Source organism: Macrobrachium nipponense, chromosome 2, assembly GCF_015104395.2.
Source record: "Macrobrachium nipponense isolate FS-2020 chromosome 2, ASM1510439v2, whole genome shotgun sequence".
NCBI classification, from domain to species: domain Eukaryota; kingdom Metazoa; phylum Arthropoda; class Malacostraca; order Decapoda; family Palaemonidae; genus Macrobrachium; species Macrobrachium nipponense.
In genome coordinates, this window is record NC_087201.1 from 95,030,671 (window position 1) to 95,042,800 (window position 12,130).

The 12,130-nt window shown below is 41.8% G+C and overlaps 1 protein-coding gene across 1 annotated transcript in view; it reads right to left on the reverse strand.

Annotated features, from left to right (window-relative positions):
• LOC135221255 (trafficking protein particle complex subunit 10-like) overlaps positions 1-12,130 on the reverse strand; it is a 432,269-nt gene that overhangs the window by 256,821 nt on the left and 163,318 nt on the right. The window contains 2 exon segments of the mRNA XM_064259071.1: positions 3,717-3,852; positions 4,657-4,763. Of these exon segments, the coding sequence (XP_064115141.1) occupies positions 3,717-3,852; positions 4,657-4,763 (243 nt within the window).

Below are 12,130 nucleotides of genomic sequence, written 5' to 3' on the forward strand. Positions count from 1 at the left end.
ATAATAGTACTAAAATCAGCAGAGATTTTGAGAATGTAAACAATATCAAATGCAAATGATGAACATAATGTTTATTTGTAATACAGTAACAATATGATAATAGTAATACAAGTACTGTAATTGGATACAACAAGCAAAACAACCTTTGTTTAAGTCATCATTATTATAAATGTAGTTGTACTGTTTAATTTTTGCAAATAATCAATTTTTTTCAAAAAACATTTTGTTTTGTAATTTAGAAGTCGTCCTATACTACAGATATGAGATAAATTAATGAAAATTTGCCATGATTTTTTACCTCGTCTTATCTAAAGGTCGTCTTATATGTGGAAATATATAGTAAATTTGCTAAGAGCAAAGATTCAGTAACATTTTTTTTTATTGAACATGTTTTTTCTAATATTTCTTTGCACTTTTCTTAACAAAATGACATTTACAACTGATTTACTATCGTAAAAGACAAGAACAAAAATCAACAGCAAACCCTTGGTATATTTATGAGCAAATTTACAAAAAAACATCATGTGAGAAAAAAACGCAGTATATTCTCCCTTCAAGTCAGCAGTACAACTGAAGTCCTGAGATGCCCACATTTGGTATTAGCCAGAGTAAAAGTTGCTATTGGTGAATTTATGGGCTATAGAAGTATTGGCACCTTTTTCCCACCAGATTCTTTCCAAATCAATGGCGCATAATATTGTTTATCTACAGGATTAATCCGTCCCCCACTCCAAAGCTGTTATTACTACTCTCAAGGGGTAATCAGTCCATTAAGGGTTAACATACAGTCTATGAAACCTCAGCTCTAGGTGACGAGGCTTTCAGATAACAAAGCAGTGCTTTGATGTTCCTTAAAACATACAATCTGCTTCTCAGTAGTTTCAACTCCTCTCTCAAGCAAGGGGAGTGAGGAATGGTGACAAACCCATTTCTTGTGGCTAACATGGTTTGTTGCTTGAAAAGATATAGATCTTTGACTTCTGTTATGCAATGAACCTGGACATGTTTCATTGAATGTAAACCCAGTGGACTGAGTGTTAGATATAAACATATCTAACATCTCAAAGGTTCAGGTCCTCCTCTTTAGAATTGTCATTTCTACGAAGAATGATCAGGTGTGCCAAACCTCCAGTCGGTTTAGGATTCTCATACCTCCCTCCAAGAGTGAGGCTATCCTACTGTTAAGACTAAAGGTTTATTCCGCATATAAACAAATGACAAATTTTTTATTAATTTGTATTTTTCATAGCCAAAAAATCTGTGGTCTTGACACTGACTGCCCACCTCTAGCCACCCCTCTTATGTTTCATTCTGGGTTGGAATAAGACTGATGAGTCACTGGATTCAAGCACGGTCTCTGACTCGCTTCTACCACACCTATGCGTTGGTTGCCAGATGCCACAGATTCCTTACATTTACAATTTTATATTGTTTTTACCCAGTTTCCAGCTAGTGCCAGAAGATTTATCCTACAGTTAAGACCTCAGGTTTGTTAGCTATAAAAATACAAACTGATTAAAAATTTGTTGTTTCTTGGAAAATGGGGAAAGACAACATTCTCTCTCTCTCTCTCTCTCTACCACAAATATCCAAAGGAGCAAATCTGCTATGATAAATCTGCTGTCACTTGAAACACGTCCGCAAACGTGATTAACATTACGGCCATCACCAGAAACACATCTGCAGACATGAACATCAGGCACTAAAGCTGGAACTAGCCTTTTGTACATGACGGGAAGACACGCCTGTGAAGGAAAGATAATGACACATCTCTTGGGGAAACACATCCATGGATGTGAATAGCATCTGTGTAAATCTTGAACTAAGGTAACTAAGTCATGAAAGTGAGTGCCGAAGCAACAACACCTTAGCTGGAAACATGTCCCTGAACGTCCAGAATCTTTCACATGAAGGAAACTGCATCAACTCTGGGTGGGAAATTACAGAATCTTCGCAGTTACTACTTCAATCTGGAGAAAATGGATAAATTGGAGTTCTGAAGAAAAACAGAGTGTAGGAAGCATCTTCAACTCTTAAGAGCCAGTTAAACTTTGAGGTCAGGCAATTTACGAAAAAATAACACATCAATGGAAAGAATATATGCAAATGCACAAGGTGTAAGAAAACAAATTCTATAAAATTTTCCCTACCTTCTACGAGAAGTTGAAAATGACTACATTTACAATCCCTTGTGAAGCCTCTTTTACATGATAATTGTAAATCTTACCAAGTTATACATGTTATTTCTAATAAATAAATATACGTAGTTCATTTTGTAAAATTATATATAATTAATGACTTTTGGATTATACATGTCTTTTATAATATTTCTTTGCAAAATTACAATTACAACTGACTTATGTACTATCATAAAAGATAATAACCAAAACCAACAGTAACCCCTGGGTATATCTATGAGCAAATATATAATAAGACGTCATGTGAGAGAAAGAGGCAGTAGTACTTGTTCCCTTGAAGTCAAGATCACAACTAACTCATGAGCCACCTGCTTCTTGATTTTAGCCAGTCTAAAAGTTGCCATTAGTGAATTTATGGGCTATAGAAGTAATGGAAACTCTTTCCCTCTCAATTTATTCAAATCTATAGAATGTAATACTGATGCTCACCATTTCCATATTGTAATAAATGCTTCACTCTCATTATAAAATTTTTTACATATTAACAAATTACCCTCTAAGACATATCCTCCATAATCTTCCACCAGTATCAATATCACGACAGTGAAATGCTTTCTCAGATCAAAAAATGCTTTTCCTATTTATTCTCAAACTTCTTCCATTTGCATCACAACAAACATTTTAAACCAACACTTATTCTTTGTCCGACACTGCATTCACTTTTATCACTAATTACGTTCCTGATTCTCACCCTAAGTATACTTACTTGCGATTTTTCAGTTTGATACTGTTACAAAACAATGCTACTACTCTGAACAATATATAATCTAAAAATAAATGGGTAGTTTACATATATTTCCGAGACTTGTCATTCACTATTGATTGAAATAAAGTCATCCAATCTGAATGGTTTTGTTTATGAAACACAAGATTTTCTACATTCAGATTGGGTTATATAGAGTAGCCATGAAAAACCCAAAAGAATAGCAGATAAATATGAAGATGAATAAATGTTCTTTCAAAGATCATCCTCTTTTTAACTCACAAACAGAACCTGTGCTAGTACAAGGCTTTATTAATTTAATTACAATAATTATAGCTTCCATTAATCAATCTATTTAAGGACAATGAAACTGCAAAAAAAGAGGAGATTATTACAGCTAGCAATTCAACTCTGTCTCTCCTTCATGACAACAGTAAAAGTTGCAATTTTTTAATTTGAATAGAAACACTAACTTAAAAACATTTTTCAGAAAATTACACATAGTTTTCTATTAGCAAAAATATAATTCTATTAAGGTGTTCAAGATATTTACTGCACAAACTGCAAAATTAAGTGCCATTCTAACAACCTTATTTTTGTTTGTACAAAATGTTCATTTGGGGATTTCAACTGAAAATATTTCTCCTGTGATCAATCTTCTATAATCACCCTCAAAACTCCTAATAGCTATGAAGTTTAAGTAAAGAAATTTTCCCCTTCATGTTCAAGGACAAACAACACCCGGAATGCTTTTCATTAAACTCATTATTCCCTACATGCACAATATCATTATACCAAAATATGGCAGAACTCACGTAAGATCTTCTGGAAGCTGACTGAACACTCCAAGTTCAACTTGCACCTCAGAATCCAAGATTATTCTATCCTCAGAGATGAGCTTTATGCCAGTAACTTCAAAAATCCTTTCACTAGGTATCATTAGTGGTGAATCTGTATATAAAAAAGATTTAAACATTTCAGCATTTCATCTTGCACTAATAGAATTTTCATGCAAAATTTCTGGAACTTTAAATTGAGTAACAAGTGTAGGTAGTTCTATATCACAACAATGGGAGTCCTCTTCATATACTAGATATTCTCCAAAGAGAATAACCATGAACAGTAATTATAATGAGGGCAAGGAGTAACAATGTCTGTTAAAGTCTACCTTCTATGATTGTTACCAATGAACATTATATAATTCATAACAGGCAGAAAATAGGTTTGAAATTTTATAGACAAATTACAGAAAAATAACTGAAATCCAATTCAATAACTATAAGTTTTAATAAACAGCTCAAAAGCTGCATGACCTTTGAGTGCAAAAACTTTGAGTGCACAACAAATACAGATTAATGGTATTTTTCTATTCTACCTTCCTTCTTGAGAGGGTGACAGGGTTTCTCATTACAGTCTGGGACAGGAATCTGCTGTGTAACTCACCTTCCCATGGCCATTATTAAAACGGCTATTTTATTACTAATTTTTGAGGATATTTTTAATGAATACAATTCTAAAATAAACTGTACCATTAGTTTATATGCTACAAACAAACTTACAAAAAAAGTATGGAATTATAGTACATAGCTTTAAGCAAGAACAATTTTACTGAGAACCTATTTCACTGCATAAGGGGAAATTACCATTTATAAGTTTTGGTTTTAGCACAGCAACCTTTGAATGGCAATAAATTTCTAATGAAAATATAAGTGTTCTAGAGAAAAAGGACCACTAATTAAAAAAAATTATACATACCTTTAATAACATCCTGAATACCGGAAGACATTTTTTCAAAGTGTTCTTTCCTAATTTCATTACTCAATACTTCACTTCCTGCTAGCTGTGCACATGTCCGAATGTACCTGCAAGACACCTTAATCTTAGCCAAGTAACTTTCAAAGCAGTTAATTCTACAATCTAGCCAACAATTACTATAACCCACACGCTTTTGCTGAAAACTTCCGTTCCGAGGCGCCCTTCGTATCATGAGTTTTTCGTATCTTGGACCACATTTTACATGTAAAATGGCTAATACGTTCCAAGCCCTCTAAAAACACCACAGTAAATTTCATAATAAAGCTAAATTGACCTATAAACAATGAAATACTAAAACAATTTGGACCATTCAATACGTAACTTAATAATAAAAATGCAAAACCTGTAAATAAAGTGTATATTAGTGTACAAGAAATATTATTACTGTAACGTAAAATGTGGAAGCTTACCTTTCGAGTGAGGCTATCTCCGAAAGTGGTGGCAGAGGAGGAGGAGGACAAAAGGCGGATACGTACACTTAACTTTACGAAACACATAAAAAAATGTCAGAAAAACAAAAACAAACTAAACTTAACAAAACACATTAACAAAACTGTAACACTTAACTTTACAAAAAATTTAAAATAAAATTCATTATGTCTTTTTTAGATTTTTACATTTCTTTTTACTTTTTTATACTTTACGTAATTTCAATTTCTTCACAACCGAATGGATGCCAGTCCGTTTACGGAATTTTTCGAACCACCCATGAGAAGCCTTGAACTCTGGGGTTGCCGTTGATGTCCCCTCTCCGCCGTCGTCTTCGGCTTGGGCAATCAAATCGCCGAAAATAGCGCTGGCCTTCTGGCAGATTGCCGTCTCAGTTATCGTATCGCCATCGATTTCTTTGTCCTTGATCCATACAAGACGTGCCCTTGGAAGGTGTAGCTGCTTTGATGGCTTCCTTCTGCTTAAGGATGGTGCCTATCGTCGACGGATTTCGGCCGTATTCCTTAGCGATCACACTCAACCGCAAGCCAGCTTCATACTTTTTTATTATCTCCATTTTTGTCTCCATAGAAAGCATTCTCTTCTTTCTGTGAACTTCAGCAACTTTCTTGGGACCCATGACTAATATGTACTGTTCGTAATTAAGTTATGTATGTAGTACGTATGCTAATTAGGTTCTCACACCACGATAAAGTAGCACAACGAAATCACTAACGAATTTACGATACTAAACGAAATCGTTGGACCGAATGAATGCTGCATGCGTAGGATAAAGCTTCGGGTGTGAAGTGGCCGAGCGAAGGTACGCCACCACATAAGATGCATGATGGGAGGGATGCTGTCCAATAGGAGAGGATCTCATGGCTTGGCTAGCATCAGGAACCAATGGGAGAGCAGGAGGATGGTGGCGAGTCTACTAAAACTAAGGTGGCGGCGCGCGGCTTAAGTTTAAAAATTGTTATCGAGCGAATCTCGGACTTTCAGAAACCTTTCATATCTTGAAAACTTTTCGTATGTAGAGCAGTAAAATTTTTCATGTCAGCTTTCGTATATCGAGTTTTTCATAAGTAGTGCCTTTCGTATCTCGAGGTACCACTGTATTGCTTTTTACATTAATATTTGAAAATAGTAAATAATTTATTTATCATGCAAAAGGCAGACATCTCTGTAGGAGAGAGAGAGAGAGAGAGAGAGAGAGAGAGAGAGAGAGAGAGAGAGAGAGAGAGAGAGAGAGAGAGAGAGAGAAATTATTATTTTTACTATGTAATATCATTTATATTAAACTTACTACGTAATACAGTATTAATCAATATTGATATCTGAAAATTAGTAAATCATTTTTCTGGGCTCAGCCCATGTCGCTTCGTGAAATATCCTTTTGGTTCATATTTCTAGGGTAAATATTGCTAACATTACCAGAGAAAAAACCAAAATGGAATGTCAGAGCATTCTGACTCGCTCACCCTATAAAAAGAGGCTGTCGGTATGGTTTCTGGGGCGAGTGAAACCACTACCACGGGCCTCTTGTCAATTAGATCCCTCCTTCACAAAATCCCCCTGCTAGAGAGAGCTGTTACACAGCCAGCGTCAGCAACTACTACTACCAGCGTTCCCACGCCAACACCAGCGCCTCTAGCGGCCATCCTTTCTGTTAGCAGAATCCCGCACACACGTGTTTTTTCTTGCTGTGCTTTTTTGCTATCGCTTTTTTGGATTATCTTTTCGTGATGGAGCTTCAAGCTATTGCAGCAACTAAGTTAAGTACTGCCTGAGTGTTTCACGTAATTTTAGCCAGTTAGGGCCCGTTTTACCGCTTTTATTTAGGTTATATGACGGTGCCCTCTACAACATGGCTACAGGCTCGCCGCAAAACGACTCGCCTCGTGTAATTCTTATTCAGCTCCTTCGGTCTCCCATACCGTTGTAGCTATTTCTGTGCAGTATTTATGTTAAGTTTTTCGTGTTGTGCAAGATTTGCTATTCTATTTTATTTGAATCTAGCTCGATTGAGCTTTTGCCTTGTTACCTTAGCTCAGTGTTCATGCATGCATGTGCCTTTGTCTAGGTCTGTTAGGCATGTAGGACACATGTCCTTCTCTTTTTAGTCCTACCACCCTGGCCGTCACCCTCCGTTCTTACGTACCGGCAGAGGCCAGCTCCCGAGTAGTTAGGCGTCCTCCCTCCCAGGTCGGTTAGCCTAGCTTCTCTAGGACATTTCTTTCTCTTTTACTTTTGATTCCCTTCCTTTCTATTATAAATTTTATGTTTATTTTACATTGCATGTTTGAGACGGTTAGAGATAGCCTAGGCTATCTCTTTCACCTGGCCTATCTGTCCACGTGGCCCTACCACGTTCACGGTGGACCAGGCGATGGCACTGAGCCACCGGCTCAGTCACCCCTCCCTGCCTCCCTTTCCCCTACGGGGGATGGGGAGGCACGTACCGCTCGCTCATGTATCCATGGCAACACCTGGGCTCGCTCCCCTCCTCCTCTCTTCTCGGAGAGGATACGGGAGCCTTGAGAGGGGGGTACATTGAGACTGTCTTGTTCTACCGTTCTCACCCTGCTCACCCTGGGTCCCACGGGGGTGTCTGGGTGCGCTCAGGTTGGGCTGGCCACCTGGCTCGATCGTGCTCAGACCCCCTAGGGTCCCTTGTCGCTCTCTCTCCTACCCCGGTCACCCCCATTCACCCACTGCACCAGCAGCGGGCTCCGCTGGTTCCGCCAGCTCCATCATCGGGGGGTGACGGAGAAGAGCTCCGCTACATGCTTCTGATTTTATTTATCTTGCATTTTATCATTATTTTTGTATTATATATGTGTGTTTATGCTGAAAATTCCGCTAGCCGGCGGAGCGCCCGCTCACCAACCGGGTTCTCCTCCTGCCTGCGAGTTTTTTCTATGGCGGAGCTATGCTCCTGCTGTTCTGGTTTATTCATTTATGGGTTAACTCTCTCTTGTTCCTCCCCGCCGTTCTTGTACCCACCCCGGCGTATAACTGGTTGCTAGTTTGGTGAAACTCCTTACTCCGGCGTGCCGGATTTTTCTAACTAGCATACCAGATCTACAGGACTCTCACCACCACAGGAGAACAGGAGAAGATTAACACCTATTTCTCCACTCCGGCATATAGCGGAGTGTTATATCTCTTAACGGGCTAGTCCTGTTAACCAGTGTTGATACTCAAGTATCTGTCCACTTACAGGCTACCAACTGCCAGGAGTTCGGCTGTAACGCCGCACTTCAGGACCCCTGTGGACACGAGGTCTGCAGGACCCACGCCGTCTGTGCCATTCGCTATGGGGACATAGCGGTATGGCACCAAGAAGCATGCTCTATTTGCTATGACCTTGTAGAGCAATTCTCCTCCGGTGTAAGTTTATACCGGAATCTATTTGCTATATAATTTGACCATATAAATGTACTCCTACAAGAGGTACAATGACATTTTGAACTATATGTTTAATCATCAAGCTTAGCCTTCCCTTCTAGGGCTTACAATAACCCTCTCTTCCAGGCTACCGCCGTGAAGGACACCGCATCGACCACTCTGAAGGCCTGGGTCAGCGGGTTCGGCAAGAACGTCACGAAGGGGCAGCCATTTATCTTAGATAAAAATATGGCTCTCCGCCTCTTCCCTGGAGCCAAGGCCACTTGCTACGTCGACCCGGCAGCGGCGGGTCCGTACATCTCCACTATTCAGCTTCAGGTGGCCCAGGCACTGGCGGCCCAGAGCAACCCCGAAATCGCAGACGATGTGGCTACCCTAGACCTCAACTTGGAACCAATGGCGGTAGGTGATCCAGGTAGTATGTTGAATGAGGCAAGTTTGTTGGGGGCTCAAGGGCTTCCCTTGGGTCCTTCTGGATCTTCTTCCCCTGTTCCTTCTTCTACTTCTTTTCAAGGCTTTTCAGAGAGTGAACTTTCGGTCAGACCGAAGTCCACTCAGGCTATCCCTAAAGTGAAAGGGAAGCGTGATTTGAAGACCCTTGAGAAGACAGCGTCTAAAAAGACCACGTCTTCCTCATCTCATAAGACTCCGGCTCACCACCCCAGAGCATAGAAAGTGAAGTCCTCTTCTTCTTCGCATTTGAAAGGGTCTAGAGGCAAATCCTCCAGGGATAAGGCCCAGGCTTCTACGGATGAGCCTTCGACCTCTACCGGGACACGCCCCAAGACTCCTGCAGTGTCCAGAGACCCGGCTCCTTTTGACACAGATGCGTTTGCTGCAAATATTATGCAGCAGATGGGTAATCTTGTCGGGAACCTGGTGCAAGACAAATTTGAGCAGATGCTATCGCACATCTCTACGTCTTTCGAGGAGTCCGGTCAGTCGATTCGAAACATTTCGGAGAGACTGACCAACCAAGAGAATCTCATGGCGGGTCTCCGGGAGAACACTGCAACAGTCCTCCCACAGCCTGGTATGGCGGTTCAAGCCAAGCCGGACTATGATTCTCTCCTTGCCTTCACACCCAACAATCCATGGAGAGTGTCGTCATATGCCCTGTTCAAAGACGGCATGTTGACGTTACCAGACTGCGGCACTCGAAGATTAGAGGACTTCGAGTTCCACCCCGCCAATCTGCAGCCACCATTCATCGGCTATGCCCGTCTTACAGAGACGGCGATGAGAAGGGAGGACAGGATACCCAAGGAAACCATGATCTACAGCCGGGATCAGGCCCAAAGGGAATGGCTGAGGAGCTTGGATGACTGGGACTGCGTCAACACCAAGCTCCAAGCTTTTAAGAGCCCTTTTACTATCTTTGTGGCGGATGAAGAGACTCCTATTCCTTTCACCACAAAGTTAGCGGAGCTGACTCTCCAAGCCGCCATGAAAGACGAGCCTATGCCGCAGCTCCGGGAAACCGAGCCAACATCCCTTCTTCTCCCTAGCACCAAAGACCTTTGGGCAGACCTACCATCCATATTCACGGTAGGTAAACTCAAGCCGAATGTGCAATAGTACAGTTTAGCAAGAGGCTTCCTAGGCTCCCTGTCAATCTAATTCAAGCCGAATTTGATGCCAGGACCAGGCTAGGGAGGACGTTAAACGCCCTAGTAATGACGGAGGTTGCGGCAGTAACATACGGCACAGAACCTCTGTTCAAGCTACTAGCTAAAGCACAGACCCATACTGTGCAGTGCGACCTATACGACTTCGTAGTCGCACAACGGAATTGCAGGAAGCATGTACTGCAAGAGGCGACTATTCGCCATGAGCCTAATAAGCTGCTCGCCGCTTCTATCTGGAGTGCTGACCTCTTTCCAGAAGCGCTGGTTAATGAGGTTCAGCACGAAGCGACAAGGCTGAACCAAAGCCTTAAAGTCTGTTGGGGTCTATCGGCTAAAAGGAAGCCTGAACCTTCTTCCTCTGCAAAGAAGTTGAAGAAGCCTAGAAAATTCACACCTTTCCAGGCTTCCCAGCAACGACAAGTGGTTCAAGCAGTACCGGTCTCTCAGGTGGTACAACCTTCCACCTCGAAGAGTCATGCTCAACCATTCCTACTGCTAACGTCCCAGAACCAACCCTCTACCTCGTTTGCGGTTTCACCGGCCTTCAATCCAGTTTTCGAAGGGCAAGCGTTCCAACCCTTTAACAGGTTTGGAAGAGGTAGCAGGGCTAGGGGTTCATTTCGTCAAAGAGGTGGCGGAAGAACACCTAGCAGGGGCAAGCACTTCCGGGGAGGACGGGGGTCACGACCTGCCCAAAGTCAAGTGAGAACCCTCAGGTAGGAGGGAGACTGTTCCTCTATCGCCACAGATGGGGGTTCAGCAACTGGGCACAAAGTATTGTGTCCAAAGGACTAGGATGGAGCTGGATCAAAGGTCCCCCTCCATCCAGGAACTTCCTTCAGAGACCAACATCGGAACTGACGGAGTATGCCGAAGAACTACTTCAGAAAGGGGTAGTATCAAAAGTCAAGCATTTAAAGTTTCAAGGTCGCTTGTTCAGCGTGCCAAAGAAAGGCTCAACCAAACGAAGAATAATCTTAGACTTGTCAAGTCTAAACTTATTCATTCATTGCGACAAGTTCAAAATGCTGACTATCTCGCAGGTGCGGACCTTACTTCCCTGTGGGGCCGTCACCACCTCTATCGATCTTACAGACGCATACTATCATATCCCAGTAGCAAGACAATTCTGCTCGTACCTAGGCTTCAGGCTAGGAAACCAGGCATTCTCCTTCAAGGTGATGCACTTCGGGCTCAACGTGGCCCCCAGGGTATTCACGAAGATGGTGGAGTCAGTAGTTCAACACCTAAGATCTCAGGGGATAATGGTAGTAGCGTATCTGGACGATTGGCTCATCTGGGCAAAATCCGTCGAAGAATGCCACAAAGCTACAGTCAAAGTAATACAGTTTCTGGAACATCTGGGGTTCCGAATAAACAAGACCAAGTCCAGGCTAACGCCGGACTCCCGCTTTCAATGGCTCGGCATTCAATGGGACTTGAAATCCCATACTCTGTCAATTCCGTTGGCCAAAAGGAAGGAAATAGCCAAAGCAACAAAACAGTTCCTCAAGTGCAAACAAACATCAAGGAGAAACCAGGAAAGGATCCTAGGTTCTCTCCACTTTGCCTCAGTTACAGACGTTCTACTGAGGGCAAAATTGAAAGATATAAACTGGGTCTGGCGCTCGAGAGCAAACATCAAGTCTCGGGACAAGCTGTCAGCCATCCCACCGATTCTCCGCAAACGGCTCCGCCCCTGGGCGGAGGTCAAGAATCTATCCAAATCAGTTCCTCTTCAATTTCCCCCTCCGGTGTTGGTTATCCACACAGACGCTTCTCTAAGCGGGTGGGGAGGCTACTCTCAATTCAAGAAAGTACAAGGGACTTGGTCCCCTCAGTTCCGCCAGCTTCACATGAATGTATTAGAAGCCATGGCAGTGTTCCTCACATTGAAGAGGCTTCTTCCAGCCAAGAATTCTCATATCAAGCTGGTATTGGAC